A 19048-nucleotide genomic window follows, 5' to 3' on the forward strand; every position below is an offset into this window, starting at 1 on the left:
CAATACTCAAACACAGAACCCACAAAAGATGAACTGGAAGATAGTATTTAAAAAGACTCAAAAAAGAATTGTAAATTGTTGTGGTGTTGTAGCTTGAGTAGCAGTTGTTGTTCAAAATTGTTCAAGTCTAGAAGAGCAGCATTCAATTCCCGACAGAAACAAATACCCACACTGGTGTAAAAGCTAAAAATGGTCATTCAAAACATAAAAATTGAATGGGCTGTTATATACAGTAATCCTAAGCAAATTGTTTTTTATGCTGTTTAGTTGAATTAAAACAATACGCACACCGCGTTTTAAAGTGTTAAATTGATGAAATACACTTTGTTAATAAAGTTGTTTTGAATTTTTTTTAACCATTCCACAAAAAGAGACGGGCAGCAGAGCCGTCCAATCAGCTTCCTCCATTTATGACAGCTGGCCAATGACAGATCCCACCTCAGGCTGGAAACTATTCAACATGGAGACCACAGTTGATAAACTAGAAGCGATGGTAAGCTCAGTGTCAAACTATTATATTTTCCCTTGTATTCATCTTGTGAAATTGCTTTTAATCCTTGTTAACGATCTCAGAGACGTTTAGCAGCTCGTTATATCCGAGGAGTTATTACTCCTCCCACAGTACGAGCAGGCGGTTCATGCTTTTCTCTTTGTATTAAAAAACAATTCAAACACATTTGCGACATTCAGCTGCCTGTCTAACTGCAGTACATTTCACAACCTTGTTTATTAAAACCTCCATTTCACTAGCTAACTGTTGCCGTTATTGCGTCGGGCGTAAGCCAAAAAAGATGCTTTGTGAAATCGTTTCCCAGCTCTGCTGTTTTCAACATGTAATAACATGGCCACCATTAAAGCAGCGGTCAGTGAACACAACTGGCCGCACACAGATTGAAACAGGTTGCGTTCAGGAACACTCATTTCACTACAGCTTATACATATAATATGTATTTCATGTTTCTACGATAATACTTGTAAGCAGGGGTGAAATGTTACTAAGTACATCTACTCATGCTGTACTTCAATAAAAAATGTAGGTACTTTACTTCAATATTTTCACACTATGCTACTTCATTATATTACTACACTAGGTAGGAAAATACTGTACTTTCTACTCGATTACATTTATTTTACAGATTTGAATTATTAATAAAAATAAAAATCAGCTTATACATGATCATTTATTATCATTATTTAAGTTGTTAAGCTACACAATAGTATATCAAGTAATTCAAATAAACCCTTCTTTAATTAAGAAATTACAAATATGACAAGTATTCTTACTTTTGTACTAATACTATTTTTACTTTTACTTAAGTACATTTTAGATGTAGGAGTGTTTTTTCACTGTATTTCTACTTTTACTTACTAGTGAATAATCTGAGTACTCCGTACACCTCTGCTTGTAAGTTACTCCTTTTTAATGACTTTAAAGGACTTATGTGTTTTGGTGTTTGGTTGAGGTTGTAGGGATCTGTTTGGGCTTCTCACATGTATGACACACTCACAACTCACTGAGGTTAATCTTCTATCTGTCCAGTGCCTCTTTTACTGTCGGGATGCTGGCCCTGCTAGAAAAGCAGTGCAACATTAGAAGGGCTCCGGCCAGAAATGGTTACAAGCGAGGGAGCGTTCTACACACTTGAGCTGTTGGCAGGTGCTCTGACTTCATTGCACTACTGTATCAGACAGCTAGCAGTGCAATAGTATTGTCAAAGCATCTGAAAACTGCAGAGAGCAGCTGCACCATAACATTTACATTTCTACTTCAGGCAATTGCATTAAGGTTTCAAACCGAATAACGTGGTTAGTATCATAAATGTGTTTTTGCCAAAAATCTTGTTTTTTGCAATATTCCAAAATCCATTGTTAAAACATATTGCTTTTAGTGGAGAGAGCCTTTGTTATGCTAACTTGACCGGGTTGGCCTACATTATAGTCATCACTACACAACTATGGCTTTTGTTGGTCCTATCACCTTTACTTTAAAGCTCCACTGACCCTGAATGCACCATCCTTATCAGATTAGATTTTTAATTCTCTGTTGCTCTTTTTAATATATCTAGAAAAACCCAGGCCTACTTCTGATCAGAAAGGCAGGGTGAACTTGTGTGCATGTAGTACCAAAACATAAAGCTGAGTGTCTTTGCAGTTCCTGAAGTCAGAGGCAGACCTGGAGTACATTGAGAAGCGTCTGAAGCTGGACTTCATCAACAACGCTTCAGAGAATGGATGTCCTGCTAAGGTAATGGAATAACAGCAGCCATTTCTTTTTTACACAACTCGAGATAGGATGAAGTCTGCAGGACATCAAACTGTCAACTACTGAAGATCAAATTACAACATGTAACTACACTGTTTACGCAATGTCATTGTACAACCTCCAATATAAACACAGTTCATTGAGGAATGGCATTGTTTTTTAACAGTTCTGTAAGTCGAGCTCTGTCTGACTCTTCCAAAGATAAATAACAACTTTTTAACTGTTGTTTAATCATACCTGTGTATAATTGTGTACCTTACATAACATCAGTTTATTTTTACTTCAAATTCAGTTCAGAGTCAGACCTTCGGACTCTTTCTGACATTATACATGAGAAACCATACACAAGATGTGTGTATCTGCACTGTGTTCCTGCAGGAGAACCCGGCGTTGATGCTGGAGAACCTGAGGGCCATCAAGGCCAAACACACAGCGCTGAGCTCGCAGGTGAAGGAGATCGCAGCGGCTCAGAAAGAATCCATGGACTCCATCAGAATCAACCTGAGCACGGCCATGGAGCTGGTCGAACACTTCCAGCATACCACTGATGAGCAGGTACCACACTGTGTACTTATACCATGGGCGTCGCAGCCATTATATGAGGGTGGGACAAGTCCCCCCCCACTTTTTGAAATGATTAGTTTAGACCCCCCCACTTTTACCCTGTGGAAAGTCCGTGAATCGGTCTATCCACTCGCCGCACTTTGTAGAGCGCTGTGTCAGTGCTTCACTATCAAATCCATTCCACTTGCTTATTGAGAGAATGCCCAAATCAATGAAACGCCGTACCATGTTTTCACTGGTACTTTGTACCAAGGCAGATTCTCCCATAGCGCGCATGTTTAAGGAGTGTTGTCATAATTGGACAGCTCAGATCTGTTGTATGAAGCGATGCCGGTAGCGGAGGTAAGGCACACACACCAAATGTTCAGGAAATGGTTAATACCGCGAAAATCAAAGCTGACGATCTCTTGGTTTGATGTTTTCTCCCCCAGACAACATGGACATAAGAACATGTTTTTCAAAGAGGAAAGTAAGTCATAAGCTGGTAGCAGTTAATCAGTTAACAGTGATGGCGGCGGCGGCAAAAGCGTCTCACTTCTTGAGAGGAGTTTCTTCTTTATGTCATGATAGAGAGATACAAATACTGAATAGTTTAGATGAGAAAAGGCATCGAAATGCCAGGTTACTAGTATTTATCATGTAAACAGGGAACATGAATAACCCGATCTCTCTGTGCTCATGTAAACACCATGATGTCCATGTAGAGATGCAGTCAGTGTGTTTTACTGGAGCCACAGTTCGATAAGAGATTATTTTCTGAGTTCTTTAACTTAGGTACTCTCTCTCAAAATGGTAATGTGCATTATGTTTTAATTATACTTCTTATCATTCAGAAGATTTTTGTGTGTGTTTATGTTTTACTGAGTGCTTATAGGCAATTTCCATCCCAGTATTCAGTTAACTATTTATTTTCTGTGCACATTAAATAGACTAGCTAATATTCTACCTACTGCTTGGGGTTTTGAGTCTTCAAAATGTCCAATGTCACAGACTGGGACTTGTACATTTTTGGCTTTTGGCTCGTTTTAACAGACTGACAAAGCCAGCAACACAACAGATAGTTTTTTTTAATGTGATCTAGAAAAAAAAATATAGCATAGTGTGGAAAAATCCCCCCCCAACTCCAACCTACCTATACCTGCTTTCTCCTTATTCTTGGAGGGGCGGAGCTAAGACATCTCGGTCTGCATATGATCTATCAACCAGCAAACCTTCAAAAAATACTTTTTGAGATTGTGTGTGTGTCACCATGCTGCAGGTTGATCCAGCGACAGAGTCAGAGCAGGAGTCAGCAGAGCTGCTGGGTGCAGCTGTCAGTGAGCCCACAGAGGTAAGACATGATGAATAACCTCTGATGACCTCTGCATTAGAACAAAACAACAGCTACAGATGTGGTGATTGTTCCGTCTCGCGCTCCGCAGGTCAAATATTAATATCGACAAATGTACTTGGGACCTCTACCCCACTGCCACTTTACCCCAGGTGGTAGAGCAACACAACTTCATACCATTCATTTGTTTGCATCTCACATATTTATCTATTATTACAATAAGCAGTATCATTTTACATTCTGACTATAGCTCATCTTATTCTATTTGTATATTTCACTTATGTCTTGTTTATATTTCTGTTGCATTGTTGGAGGAGGCTGGGACTTAAGTTGTTCCCTGCCATAACTACACAGTAGCTGTTCATATAACAATCAAGCACAAGACCACCTGCTTTGTATTTGTGTGCAATGACGTCCACAATCCAGCGGCGAGTGCCTGTAGCCCTTCCCAGAACCACCGACAAATCGTGGTTCTGACGTTGTATTCATGCCATGTGGATTAAGATGAATGTGAATCAGCTGTGTGCTGTCCTCCCTTTAACACATCGTGAGACTCTTCACACACATCTCATCTTCCCCTGGCCATTGTCACACTAAAGATTTCTGCTTTTCTCTCAGACGCCTCCTGCTGCAGCAGCGTCTGAACCCCCGCAGCCACCGAGTGAGTCCCCCACTCTCTGACACTATACTGTCCTGAACTGTTGAATAGGATGCTCAGAAATGTTGCACAGGCAGTCCTGTTCCCCTCAGGAGGAGCTGGTAAAGTGTTGGTGATCCTATGACTTTAAAAAATATAGTATTCTGACTTTAATCTCAGAACTCAAAACATTTTCCACGTGGCCCTAATCCTCTTCCCTACATGACCTTTTTGAAAACAGCTTTTGGGTCTCTTTTCTTTTGGTATATGCAACAGATAACAATCAGAGCAACCTGTCTAAAGAAGGGTATATTGTTAACGTCTGTAGGACACAATGACATGTTTATCTTGTGTGGGTAGTGTCATGGAACCCAGACTCAATCAGTGTTACATGTGGTCAGTAGAGTCAGTATCTAGTACACCAGCTGTTGGATGGTTTTATAACCCATTTCCTGTCACCACTACTTGGTTTAAGATGTCACTTGGTATGAGTGGGAAGTCAAACTATGGCTGATATCTGTGTGTGTCCACAGGCTGTGAGTATGAGGATCTGAGTGAAGCCATGTTTGAGTCGCTCCCTCTCAGTGTTCGCGCCAACATCAAGCTCTCCGACCTCAACACCTTCTACCAGCAGCTGCAGCAGCACAGCAGCACAGACAGGTCGAGACACTACACCCATTCTTTTCCATTTTCAGCACAATACCATCTTAATATCTACGTGGGTAGCATTTGAATGATGCCTTTGTATGAAGATGTATATCTGTTGGCAAGACTAATGTTTCAGAGTAGTACAGGAATGAGTCCTGACTCTGGAAATGAGTTAGCATTTGACCACTTTCAGTTCTCGCGTCTTTAAGTTTATTTTGAACATGTTTTTGGTTAGATGTCTGAACTAAGGTCTTTAGTTAAGGTTCAGGTTATTTATTGGTACCTGTAGGTGGATTTAGGTTGCAGATAAAGACAAGGTGTCCATCCTGACGCACATTCTAAAAACAACAGATGCATCTCTAATAAAGGTATACCCTGCTCTATCACATCTAAAATAATGATAACAAACACTAGTACAAACATGGGCATTTGACACACAAGCTGAAGGGGATTTCACTTTGTGTTCTCTGACAAAAATGACATCAGAGCCAATACTCCACTGGTGAATGTCTGAAGCTTCTATCTGTCAAAAATACAGCGGTTGCTAACAAGTGGATGTGACTACCAAACGCTGAACATTAGCCGCCTTTAGTTTAGCGGTTGTGATGTGAAGTTATGTGACCGTGATGCAGGGGCGGATCTGCCCCCCCACTGTAGAGCCTTTCCCACCCAGCTGCCCCCCTAACTTTTGTTTCCTTAAAACTGTACTAAAACAAACCTACACTATTTCCACCAGCTTCTCAAGCAACGAAACAAGCATTACATTAGTTAAAAGTGAATCATTTAAAATATCATTTTAGGCATACCACTGTATGTGCACATTAGCTGCATCATGTGAATGAAAAGCCTGCTGTTGGCATGATCAGCTGTTTGTGTCTTCCCCCCCCCCCCTGCAGTGCCCCCCTCAGTGTGCAGAAGATGAAGCAGATGAAGATGAAGGTGAGCGATGCCAAGCTGAAGGCCCTGCAGCAGCTCTCTCTGGTGGAGCTGGACAGGAAGGGCCACGTCCGTCTCGTCATGTGAGGCCCCCGGCCCCCAGAGACTGTTGAGTGATGGGTGGGGGGGTGTCTATGGATTTGCTCCATCTGGAGTAGTAAAGATACTGAGGGCCCCCACATGTTTGTGGGTACATTGGCCGTGTTTTCAGCCCTCACGCTGTTTCCTGTTGCAGTTTCAACAGGTTTGAAGCATGATGGGTATTCAGATGCTCAAGCTGCAGCTGTTTTTTTTTTATTAAGAAACATCTACAGCTAACACATCACTCAAGAACTTTGTCAAGTTAAGATAAATAGGGTCAATTATTGATCAAACATTCTTATACAGAACAATGTAAAAAAAAAAAACGGCTCTTTTTCAATGGCTCTAACGTTGAAGACGGCAGAATCTTTTTACCTGCTACATACAAACTGATTAGTTTACAGAATTTCTGAACACATTTTTGAAAAGTCAATGAATACAGCTCTGCCTTTAGTATTCGTAACCAACAAGCCAAATGCTCTTGTAAATAACTCAAAGAAACACACCTCAAAGAACACTTCCTTAGTTTGACTGATGAACACTGAGCCTGGTCCTCACACAATCCTCCTGTACTGATAAAAAAAGGTACATTTTGTTTAAGTTGTTTGATAAAACACATTTCTTATTCAGTTCTGGAATCAAATGTAAAGAGTTTGTTATGGAAAAGAAGATTTAGCATTCTTGCACTTTGGATAGAAAGTCTATTTCAAATAAAACTGTAAATACGCTTGATAATGGTAATATAACTGCTAATGCTAGCTAACGGATACATGTGATAACCTAATTATATTACAGGTGCTGTATATAAGGAAACTGCTGTTTGTGAAATACTTCTTTCCTATCTTTGACTTGCTGTGTGTGTGTGTTTGTTTTAGTCTAGCCCAGGTTTCTCTTAAGCAGACTATGTATGAATCTTAATAAAGTTTACCAGTTGGGATATTCTTCAGGTTGTTGAGCTGTGAGTGTGTGTGAATGGTCTCCTACTGGTTCTCATTCATCCTCATCCTCCTCAGCGTGTCCTTCAAACAGCTGAATCCTAAAGAAGGGAGGCACTGCATTAGTTCATGTTTTCTATTGTGCTGTAGCAGTTTGTTAGACAGATGAACAGCTGCCATGCTGCATGACTAACTGAGCGGTCTCTACCCTGCAAATTAAAACATAATAAGCAGGGTTTCCCACACATAGACTATCCTTGGGCGGGCCGCCCAGGTATATTAACGGCCGCCCAAGTATATTTCGCGACCCATTTAGTTTTGTTTTTTAATATAATCTGTTTTTATATAACTTTTTTTTTTGTATTCGTCCGTGACCACGACGCCATCTGCGATCGATTAACTTGTGGACAATGATCCCTCGCTCCCTTGCTCTGATCTCGCCTCCTTCTGGCCTGTTAAGTGGCCTGCCTCACACAGGGTGACTGGCTGTCCACATGATGTGGCCTGCCAACATGGCCACTCATACAGATCATAAATCAAAGCCCTTGATTGGTCTCTGTGTGTCATTCAAGCTCGGGATAACCTCAGCTCAGAGGCCTGTACTACGAAGCTGGTTCAACCTAACCTGGATATGTTTGAGTTAGCCGGTTGGCCTAATCCAAAACATACACGCTCTCGCTAAACTGTACTACGATAACTGGGTTATCAAGTGGATCGCTCAAGCCAGCCGTGTCCTATCTAGTTAGGTGCGCGTTCACATGAAAGGGGTGGTATTTGGAGCATTCGACCAATCACAAACATGGAGAAGCGTACTGACAGCGCAGCGTCATACTTCCTGAATGAAAAGTCAACTATAATATTAGACAAATATGAAGAAGTTAAACTTTAAATATCCATGACTTAAACACTTTATCCAGGATAAAAGCCACATAGTCACATAGCCACACACCTGCAAGGTGAATACAGCTGGAAAAAGTGTTTGAATGCGTACATTAACAGGTTTATGATATCACTGCCCCGTCTAAGACACGATCTGACTTTAATTACATTTGTCTCGAGTGTTTCGTCAACTTAATGTGTTGCTTAAAATAATAGTTCTACATACAGTATGTGACACTTTGAGTGTTGCACGGCCAGATCAACACGCCTCAGCTGACTCAGATAAGGAAATATATGATACATTCTGATGTGATATGCCGCGGACTGTACTTAATGTTACTCTGATCCGGTTACTTATGTTGTGGCAGATATTTAAGTAAGCTTTCTTAACACTCATGTTATAATAGTCAGATTGCTCTGAAGATGGGAGGGGATATTCTATTGATGTTCACGTTCACAGTCTGTGATTTTTGCCGGCCGTCTTTCCTGCAACGGCAGCTTTTCTGTTTTTCCTTTCTCCTGTAATATGACTTGATCGCTTTAAACTCTGCACACTGAGCTCTGATTGGTCAGCAGGCAGTGCTTTCACTGAGTTGAGCTCTTAGCCTGCAACCTAACCTGCTCCGGGGCAGGTTAGCCGCACAGCATAAGTTACCATGGAGATCTAGCCTGCTAAAAAGAGAACTAGCTTCGTAGGACCGGAAACCCCGAGTTTTCCCTGAAGTTAGCCGGCTAAGCGAAAATCCTGCTTCGTAGTATACCCCCCAGGTGAGGTAAAGGACTCTCTGAGTGTTTAGATAGTTAACTTAGTCTAAGTTCTCAGTGGGTCTCAAACGGTGTGGTCACCATTTATGTAAACACATATTTCCATTTGAGAGGGTAGTGTAGGGTAGTCTAATGGATAGTGAGGTGGGCTGAAGATCGGAAGGCTGTGAGTTCAAATCCCGCCAGGAACACCACCACTAGTTTGCCCTTGAGTAAGGCACTTAGCCCTTAGTTACTCCAGGGAGAATGTCCCTGTAATCGGTCATTATAAGTCGCTTTGGATAAAAGCGTCAGCTAAATTTCATGTAATGTGATTAGTAAAATATGCATGAATAAATAAATAAAAAGTTAACTAGGTGAAAAAAGGTAAGATACATTTTTAAAACTTGTTGAGAGCTAAAACTAGTCTTTGCTGCTGCCTCAAAGAGGAGCAGGGAGGAGAGGAGAGAGACAGGAGAGGCTGGTTCAGGAGCACAGACACACATAACTATAAGTTTCAGTGTTTTTTTCATATTGGAAATGGTATGTTATTGGTTATGGCCATGATTTTATGATTATTGAAATGTATACAGTTCTGTTTAATATAGGTGTTTCCATAGATCTAGTCTCTTTATTTTCCCCTCAAAATGCACCAGATTGATGCATTTAACTCCAAAATTAAAATAAATATCTTACCGGGGGAGCATGCCCCCGGACCCCCCTAGAGGATTTGAGGTTGACCCCCACTTAAAATCACATGGATAGGTTCCTAAATACATTTATAAATACATTTTTTTTTAAATAGTAACCTATTTCCATATGTTTATGTGTTGGTAGTAGTCAATAAATAAACATGTTTTTTTCGCGCAAATATGCATCGGGATATCTTCATCTCCCCATTCATTCAAATGGTATTTTAACACATTTAACCTTTGACAAGTATTGTTTCCTCCAGTTTGAATATTACACTATTCCATAATGTGATTTCTTAGATTTAAAAATATTGTGCAGCCGGTCTGTACGTGACACCACTCACAATTTGGTGACACTTTTACTTGCAACTGGGCTCTTTGTGGTGCCCTCCTCTAAATAGCCCTGCAGCACGTCATCTAGTGTTGAATGGGCTCTGAAAAGAGAACACACAAACACACACACTCATGCTGCATTACAAAGACTCGCCCAAAGTCTGAAATCCTGAAATTCTGTATTTTTAAGGTCAAAAGTGAAGCGAATGACAAAAAAAGTCTAAAAACACACACCTGTTGGTGTCATCAAAGACGCTGGGACTCTGTGAGCCTGGAGACACCCTGAGCTCTATCTGATGGGGGGCAGCCACTGGGTCAGCAGCGAGCTCACCTGAACACAGACATACATCCAAGACTTTTAGAGTTAGTGGCAGTAAACACACACTGCCGTTCCACTTTAAAGGCCAGACATTGGATTATTTGCTTCATTGTCATGTCTGTTTGCTTACGGATCTTCATCAACACGTTGTCTCCTCCTTCTTCAACATTGCCTGCAATTTCCTTCCTGTCATCAATGTCTTCTTCTTCATCCTCCTCCTCCACTTCTGACCCCACAGCTGGGAAACAAAGCCAAATGCATAAAGCTTTTAACATCTGGGTAGTGGTGAGGGGTGGTACATACAATTATACTTTTGATATTTTTAATACATTTTAATTCAAGTTTAGTTTTTACATGAAACATTTATGTATTTTTTGTTCTGAGATGAAATTCAGAATTCTGACTTTTTTCTCAGAACTAAAAAAAAATATTTTTTGGGAGAAAAAAGTCAGAATTCTGACTTTTCTCTCAGAACAAAATGTTATTTTTTCCTTTTAATCGGAACTAAAACAAATACATTTTTGACTTTTATTTATTTTGTTCGAGAAAGTTACCTGTGCGATTCTGAGATTAAAGTCAGAATTCAAAAAAATCTTAAAATGTTTTCACATCCCCCAAATATTTTTTTCATGTGGCCCTAATCCTCTTCCGTAAATGTTGAACTAGTTGTAGATAAATGTATTAAAAGTCAACAGATATTTCAAAACAAAGTAAATTGATTATAAGGATCCATTAAAGTTTTTGAAGCCCAAGGTATTTTCAGAAAGCTGTCTGTATATCATATTCATTGTTACTGATGGAGTCCCCCCCCCCCCTGCACAACATTCACAGGACTGTGTCACAGTCATTTGATTGAATTGATGAGAATAAGTACGAACTCTCACAGCCGGATATATTAAGCTAGTTCTAATGTGACCTCCTGCTGCTGCTTCACATTAAAAGCATAGAGCTGGTAAACCACAATGTGGCTTTTACTGTGAAGGAGCCGCAGCCCCACTGCGCTGCTATACTTTACTGTTAATGATACATCACTTTAGATTTTTGCTACTCACCATGGGGTGCTTAGTAAAGTAATAAAACCTATTTGCTTGGGAAGACTTCAGATAAATTATACACTCATTTATTTAATATATTTATTCAAATATTTATTATTTTCTAATAATTTTCCAATAATTTCTTTTATTTTCTTTATTTATAACCTATGCGTTAATCCAGTAAACCCAGTAGGTGACTGCAATGCGCCATCAAATCTGCTCAAATGAATACATGACAGCAGGCCCTGACCAATTTGCTGCCCTAGGCAAGATTTTAGCTGGCGCATGACCACCAAAACAGAAAGATATGGACACAAGATGTGTGCAAATGTATTTAGTATCCTATCCATTTGAACATGATTTAAGTGGGGGGTGGACCTAACCTCCTCTCGGGGGGTCCAGTGGCATGCTCCCCCGGGAAGATTATTTTTTCTTAATATTGAAGTTAAAAGCATCAATCTGGTGCACTTTGAGAGGAACATTAGGAGATCTATGGATACATCTCTCAACACCCATATGAAACAGAACTGTTTCTTTTTCTTTATGGATATTTTACAAATCACTCCCCTTTTAAACTGTATTCTCGTTTATTAATAACAACTTTTCTTTACTGTCATATAGTATTTCATACCTGTTTTTCATTTATTCTCTTATTTTTTTATAACTATAATGATCACATACCTCACTGAGCTGAGGTTATCAGAGCCGCTTAGTCTTTCAGGAGAGAGCTCTATAAAGCCCCCCCCCCCCCCCGCGGCCGCTTACACAGTAAATTCCAATGTTAATAAAAGCACACAGAAGCTGTATACGTTTTTTGGGAGTTTGATTTATTTTAAATTAATACTAAAACAAAATGTAAGCCTATAATTGCACACTAAAACCATATTTTATGGACGCTGTACGTAATATAGGCGTAGTTATGTTAGTATAAGATAATAAGATGTACTTTGTTGATCCAAAATCGGGAAATTGTTTTGTTATGACATTTAAAAAAAAAAAAAATTATTTCTAACTTTTTTTTCCTTTTTTTTCTCCCCAATTTTTGGCGCCCCCGATGGGTTGATGCTTCCTTAGCATTCGCCTATACTGCCTATGCCAAGGGCCGGCCCTGCATGACAGTAAGTAGGAAGCGCTGTATTGTGTTCAAGTGACTTCAATAAGAAACACTACTAGGGATGCTCCGATCGATCGGTGCTCTCAAAATACCGATCGCGAGAGCCGATCGGATGATGTAAAATTATGACGTAAAATATATGACACTTTTCTGTGCGCGGCAAAACAAGCTCGTCAAAAGGGCTTCACCAGTCTGGCAGTATTTTAAGGTGTCCGAAAATGACAGTAAAATAGCGGTATGCAACGTGTGTGAGCAGAAATTCTGCAGCTCCACCCGCTGTGACAGACCGGTGAGCGGAGCAAAACACACACTCAGAGTTAGACCTAACACACTTAGCTATTTGATCTACCTCTGGAACAAGCTAAACTAGTTATAAATATATTTATTCTTCACTGTCGGGTCACTCATTACTGGATCAGTGAGCTGCGTGAGATACTGACAGACTGTCAGGAGAGAGGGAGAGAGAGCTTCCGCTCATCTCTCCCGTGTTATTCTCCAAAGTTAATGTAAACTTGAATAATGTACTTCATTTGAATGTAATAATTTTGTTGGTTGTTGTTTGTGGAAGCCCCATTAACTGAGTTTTAAACATCACTTTAAATGGAAGATCCCCAAATGCCCCGCCCACTCGATCGGATCGGCGATCGGTATATCGGTATAGGCCGATACTGATTCCGGCGATCGGCCCCAAAATTGGCGATCGGAGCATCCCTAGTATATACTTATAAAATAATACTTTGCCAAATTTCAGGAGATACTTGTATAAAATATGGTCATTTAACTAACATGAATGTATGATTGGGAGTTAGAGCAGCATTGTTTTTTTATTCTTCATGTTTAATGCTTCAGAATACTGACTGATCATCAGAATCCATGCTGCTGTTGGTCCTCACCTCTCTGTGGGTCACAACAGTCATGCTCTTCCTCCTCACTACCTTCTTCATCATTACTTTTTCCTTCCTCCGCTTCCATGTTTTCTTCTCCTTCAGTGCACTCCTTGACCATCTGTAATCCTTCCTCCATTTCCTCCTCCTCCGCCCTGCCCTCCTCCTCCTCTTCCTCCACTGATACACCTGTTGGACCCACTTCCTCCTGACTCTCCTCCCTCTGATCAGAAGTTTCTTCTCCCTCTCCATCCTCCTGTTCTACCATTCCCTCTCCTTCCACAGTAGAGGCAGTCTCTGACACCTCTTCCTCCTGGCATGTGGTGAAGAAGCCCTGGAGACTGCTGTCAGAGTCTACCTTGAAAGGTGGGGGCAAAGAAATGGACACGTAAATGCAAATGTGAAGTACGAATGAGTGAATTAAAAGGAGGCACGTTAACACTATGTTGGTTTGGGTCCTTCACGAGTGAGGATAATGAAATGAGTGAGCTTTACTGAGGTGTCTCTTGGTGTGGTGAAGCTCTCAGACTGCTGATACACAGGGGTGGGGGGGTCGCACACAGGGGAGTCTTGGAGATTGGCCTCAATGAAACCTGTCATCACACGTCTGCGTACGTCTGTCAAAACAGGGAAATACCTCATGTCACTTATGTTCTCCTGTACTGGACATTTTATTTGAAATGTTTATCAAATATCTATCAATGCACGTAAGATGCAAGTCCAGGTTACAGTTGCCCTTCTGCCGTTTATTATTATAGTTTTTATGTCACAGCGAGAAACCTGGTTCTCCAAACAGGATCTTTGCTGTATTCCCCCTCCTGTCCATCTACATAGAGTGGTGCAGGAATTACTACTAAAACCAAGAATTAAGTCAGCGTTTCACCAATTCCTGTGAGATCTGAAGTTGATACAAGCTCAAGAGATTTTCACATTTTGTTCTACAATACGTCAGAAATGACCCAACTGATAAATGTCCGAAGCTTTAAGGAGACTAGCCTTTAGCTTAGCAGTCATGCATTTACAGCCTAATGTTAGCTGTTTGCATCTGGAGATTACATTTACGCTTCAAAAATCTGAAAGTGGGGTTAATATGTGGAGATTACCTTGCTCAACAAAATGTGTAAGTATCATAAATGTTTGTATGCTAAAGATATTATTTTGTGAAATATTTCCAAATCTTCTGGGTCAGCATTAGAAAAATCATCATCACTGCACCACCACTCTGCAGTGTAGATCTCACACTGTGTTAAGTTTGCTTTGCATTTCTCACGCAGGTTCAAAATGTTAGAGATTTCCATCTCCACAGTTATCAGTAGTAGCTTTAAACTTGGGAGAACTTCCCAAACATTCATGATGAAAACACTTAAGTCCAATTGTGTGACAAACAGGTATTTTCATAAAAGAGAACATTATGTGTGGTTTTACTTGGGCTACGTGGGGTACTGTTACAGGGGGGGCCGCGTCCGCTGACAGAGATACTGCAGAGCTTCTCCTGAGCCGGAGCTGGAGAGGCTTTGATGCTGGAGAGTTCAGCTAGCAGAGCCATGTCTAACTGAGCCCTGCACACACACACGCACGCACGCAAACACACACACACACACACACACACACACACACACACACACACACACACACACACACACACACACACACACACACACACACACACACACACACACACACACACACACACACACACACACACACACAAAGATCAGCTTCTAAGGAGAAACAGTACTGTGGGATGGACCTTATAACCTAACACTTTACAGTATAAATTAGCTACGACCAAATATATAGTATTTATTAATGTACATTATTTAAAGTCTGTTAATTTATTAAACAGGTCAAAACTAGGCTCAGAGGCCAACAATACATGTTCAATGTGTGCATGAGCAGTTACAATATGAGTCTGTATGTGAAAAAATCACATCATTACATGATTTCTGCCAGAGTAATTCCCACACAAATCAGGAGGGTGCTTTAAATGACTAGCTTTGAAAATACGTTTTCTATTTAAACATCAATTGTTTCTTTAAACAGGGCTCACTTGTTAGCATGGATCATCCGAGGCATGTGTTGGAGCGGTGCTGATGGGAGACTTTAAATGGAAAAGCTAATGTTTTGTTTGTGGGTCACAGTTTTTCCGACGTGTTCTAAATATGTCATGTCTCATAACCACTCAGGTGTGTCTAAGACAGGGGTGACCAAACTTTTTCAGCTTGGGAGCTACTTTTAAAATGTCCAAGTTCAAATGATCTACCTACAGGGCCCAATCTGTGGCCCAACGTAAAGTCATGAGGCCCTCTGTGCTGCGAGCGTCGACAGGGGGGGGGGGGGGGTATGAGGCTCCCTCCGCGAGGTGAGGCCCCACGCAGTGTGCGTGATCTGCGTGTGGGGAGGGGCGGGCCTGTCTACCTACATAAAAAATGCTGAACATATACTTATTTATATATATAGGGCCCACTGAGTATAGCTTGCATTATTTTGGTGTACCTTGCATAACTGCATGAACCCGTATGGCACAATACAAGTACTGTACACTTTTGGTCATTACGTCAATTTGATACCCTTTCTTTAGTAGAATGGTATAAATTGGAAGGCTTTCTAGGTAATCAGCTCGCCGGTGATTTGCAGCTGGCATGGTTGACCGTGCATGCTAGTACTAGACTCCTGGTACTAGCATGGGTTAAATGCAGAGAACAAATGTCACTGCGTGTGCTGTGTGCTCTGCATGTGTGACCATTAAAGAGGGTTTCATCCCTCCCATTCTATTGTATTCTAACTGCGTGTTAGAGTAGATGAGATCTCAGACTGGCTTACCTGTACGTCAATCAAGTGGCAAATGTCATAGTCAGGATGGATGATAGGCTAACTTTTTTTTTTTAATGCCATGCGATCTACCCACACTAACTGTGCGATCGACGTATTGGGCACCCTTGCTCTAAGAGAATAAGCCTAGGATAAGACATTTCAGCTTGTCTGGAGAAAGAGAGCACTGATACGCCTACACAAATACATTATGTACATTATATATTTCTGAAGTATCATATATTGTCCCTGTGGAGTAACGTATCTTTGCCATCAATGCACCTACAATATAAAGCTAGCATGTTAGTGTTCTTACATGTTAGTTTTGGGTGTACATTGAGCCAGTGTTCCACTGACATCTGGATCAGTGTCTATTTTCTCAAAGTTGTTTTCATCGTCTGAGGAGGGAAACAGAGAAACTTTGGTAAATATTTATGCCACTTTGCAAAAATCTTTCTCCCATTTTTCACAATATCAATAACTTACGAGTGTTGTGAGTATCCTGCAGACGACTCTCCCTAGGTGCAGGCTTGCACACTTCCACAGTAACATCTGCATCTTCTTCTGAACTGGATGTCTTGAGGGGACAAATCATGTTTGCATAAAAGACAATGAATTTGAGGTCACTGAATGCATTTCAGTCAAAGCAACAAAAGGTTTTTCAGTTTGGTCCACATACACAGCTGATGTGCTGATTGTAATAAACAGTTGTATACACTGGGTATACGCCAAGATGGGCATTCTCTTAAGCTTGTATGTATTCACGTAATCCCAACATGTGCATCTTAACTATTCCATTTTGGTTTTACATTTATCGTTGCATGTTTTTGTATTTATGCCTCGTGGTCTTAATGGTGTGATTTGCCCATTACAAACCCCCTACTACATGAAGTACAACACTCCTCAAACAATTCTAAGTACTAACAAAGGTCTGAATTCTGGCATTGCTTTTTTAAGTCTGTTATCAATTGCTTTGCCTAAATCTACAATACTTTTACCTTGTCACACATTTTCAATTGCATGTGTTATCAGTTTTAACCTCTTATATCTAAAAAGGACAATTTTAATTTCTGTTATAATTTATTGATATTAATAAATGTGTTTCCTGTGGTGCTCTTTTCATTAACAGTGGAAATGAGTGTTGCTGATAAAAAATAAGAACCTCACAAAGTTGTGACATATACTCAACATAGAAAAATGTGTTCAAAAAAGTGTAAAAAACACAGTGTTGTTGTACCTGCTGCTTGTTCCCAGAAATGATATAGGGAAGGCTGCCGTCCACAGCTGACGTGTAGTGGCTCTGCTCCTCTGTGCTGAGATCAGCAGCCACTGTCATGTAGTGGTCTGAGGACCCACCCTCCTCTTCCTCATGCTCTTTAAGGGGGTAGTTACTGAGCCATAAAGCCAGCTCTTCCTGGCTCAGCAGTTCCCACTCTCTGCTCAGGAGCTGGGCCTCCAGGCTCCTCCCCCAATCCTCTCCTCCCTGAGGTATCACACTGTACTTCTTTGAAGGTGGTCCAACAGCCGAACTGACTCCTGAATAGTTGGAGGAGGAGTCTGTTTGGATATCAGATGGAGCATCTCTGAGCAGTTGGTCCAGTGGGTCCTCCTCTATGTGTTGCTCCACTGTGTCCAGGCTCCTGCTGGCTTGCTGCAGCAGCTCCCAGCTCACTTTGAGGTTGACAGCCATGGTGCTGATCTGATGATCCGTTTCTCTTTCTGACAGCCGAAGGTCGTCCAGCTGCTCCACCATTTCCCCGTCTGTGTCTGTCTCCGCCTCAGGTTCTTCCTCAACACTAACTGGCTCTGGGTAAGGGTACACCTGATGGTGGACAGGTTCTCCCTCTGTACATCCATCCCTTTCTCTCTCCAGCTCTGGCTCTCTGAGCAGCTGTTGATCCAGGAAAACCTGTCTCTGCACATATGTGGGTCTGTGGACAACTGAGAGAGGGTTTGAGGTCATCCTTTTGTGATTGATTATGTGCCTGAAGCATACACCGCTTACACAGTTCTAAACTATTACAGTAGGTGTTTTAGGGTGCATTCACACCTAATAGTCAGTTTTCTGGTGCGCACCAGACCACAGTTTGTTACATTGTTTCATTTTTCAGAAGGTTCGGTTTGCATTCACACGGGCAAAACTCAAACGGACTATAAACTTTAAACACAAGTCATGTGCTCGGAAATGCTGTTCAACTATTGGTCAGACATTAAGGGGGTAAAAACGCAAATTCCGGCAATTCCTACCAGAGCCTACACCATGGAGCATCGGCACTTTCGGCAGGTTATTCTTATGCTGCTGTTAATCTGGAGACCAACAGACAAGCGCCCCGAGACCACCTATTTTAGCGGACCGGAGTCCGGTTGTTTAGTTCACTTAAGAGGTCTTGGATTGTGTTCACACCGACCCAAATGAACCGCACCAAGCGGTTAAACGCACCAGGGTTCGATTTAACCGGACTATACAAGGCAGGTGTGAACGCACCCTTATTATATTTACACATGGATTGTGGATCTTCTCACACTAATCACAGTGAGGCAAAGCTTTCTCCATAACATGGGAAGCCTTTAAGTTTGTGTTGTGCTCAGTACCGCTCTCTTCTGGTTCCCCAACGATGGTATGCCAGTTCGGGGTCTTGACCTCAGGCTCCAGATCTCCTTCTGCGTCCGCACTTAACTCTTCCTCCAGGGAAAACGTCTGTAGCAAACACACACAGAAAAGTGTATTATGCAAGATGACAATGTATTTGTTCCATGGTGCATGTATTATTTGCAACATTATAACTGAACATATTACAGGAATTGTGTTGACCAGGGGTGTTAAGTTGATCTTCCTCACTTGTA

The 19048-nt window shown here is 41.2% G+C and overlaps 2 protein-coding genes across 12 annotated transcripts in view; one reads left to right on the plus strand and one right to left on the minus strand.

Moving 5' to 3' along the window:
- The first annotated feature begins 390 nt into the window (after positions 1-390).
- Positions 391-7403, plus strand: ska2 (spindle and kinetochore associated complex subunit 2). Its single transcript, XM_079650320.1, has 7 exons — positions 391-493; positions 2153-2245; positions 2642-2818; positions 4086-4157; positions 4776-4818; positions 5328-5454; positions 6339-7403. Exons 1-7 carry the CDS (start codon positions 425-427, stop codon positions 6463-6465), a joined length of 708 nt encoding a protein of 235 aa, XP_079506446.1. The 5' UTR covers positions 391-424; the 3' UTR covers positions 6466-7403.
- Positions 6657-19048, minus strand: part of tex14 (testis expressed 14, intercellular bridge forming factor) — a 31519-nt gene continuing 19127 nt past the window's right edge. For 10 of the 11 annotated variants that reach the window (XM_079650307.1, XM_079650313.1, XM_079650310.1 and 7 more), the window contains 12 exons: positions 18797-18902; positions 17442-18145; positions 16691-16781; positions 16521-16602; positions 14819-14952; positions 13889-14010; positions 13403-13751; positions 10492-10599; positions 10277-10373; positions 10054-10143; positions 7388-7495; positions 6657-7031 (listed from right to left, as the gene is read on the minus strand). In XM_079650307.1, the coding sequence (XP_079506433.1) occupies positions 7450-7495; positions 10054-10143; positions 10277-10373; positions 10492-10599; positions 13403-13751; positions 13889-14010; positions 14819-14952; positions 16521-16602; positions 16691-16781; positions 17442-18145; positions 18797-18902 (1929 nt within the window). In that variant the 3' untranslated portion in view covers positions 6657-7031; positions 7388-7449. The remainder of the gene's footprint in view (positions 7032-7387; positions 7496-10053; positions 10144-10276; positions 10374-10491; positions 10600-13402; positions 13752-13888; positions 14011-14818; positions 14953-16520; positions 16603-16690; positions 16782-17441; positions 18146-18796; positions 18903-19048) is intronic. The other variant, XM_079650306.1, reaches the window with a different exon arrangement.

This window comes from Notothenia rossii (assembly GCF_949606895.1).
Source record: "Notothenia rossii genome assembly, chromosome: 9".
NCBI classification, from domain to species: domain Eukaryota; kingdom Metazoa; phylum Chordata; class Actinopteri; order Perciformes; family Nototheniidae; genus Notothenia; species Notothenia rossii.

Excerpts from the sequence above, each read along its gene's own strand:
- ska2 (XM_079650320.1), top strand. The coding sequence starts at position 425 with ATGACAGATCCCACCTCAGGCTGGAAACTATTCAACATGGAGACCACA. Across the intron at positions 2,819-4,085 it reads AGCATACCACTGATGAGCAG|GTTGATCCAGCGACAGAGTC; the intron begins GTACCACACTGT and ends ACCATGCTGCAG. Across the intron at positions 5,455-6,338 it reads CAGCACAGCAGCACAGACAG|TGCCCCCCTCAGTGTGCAGA; the intron begins GTCGAGACACTA and ends CCCCCCCTGCAG.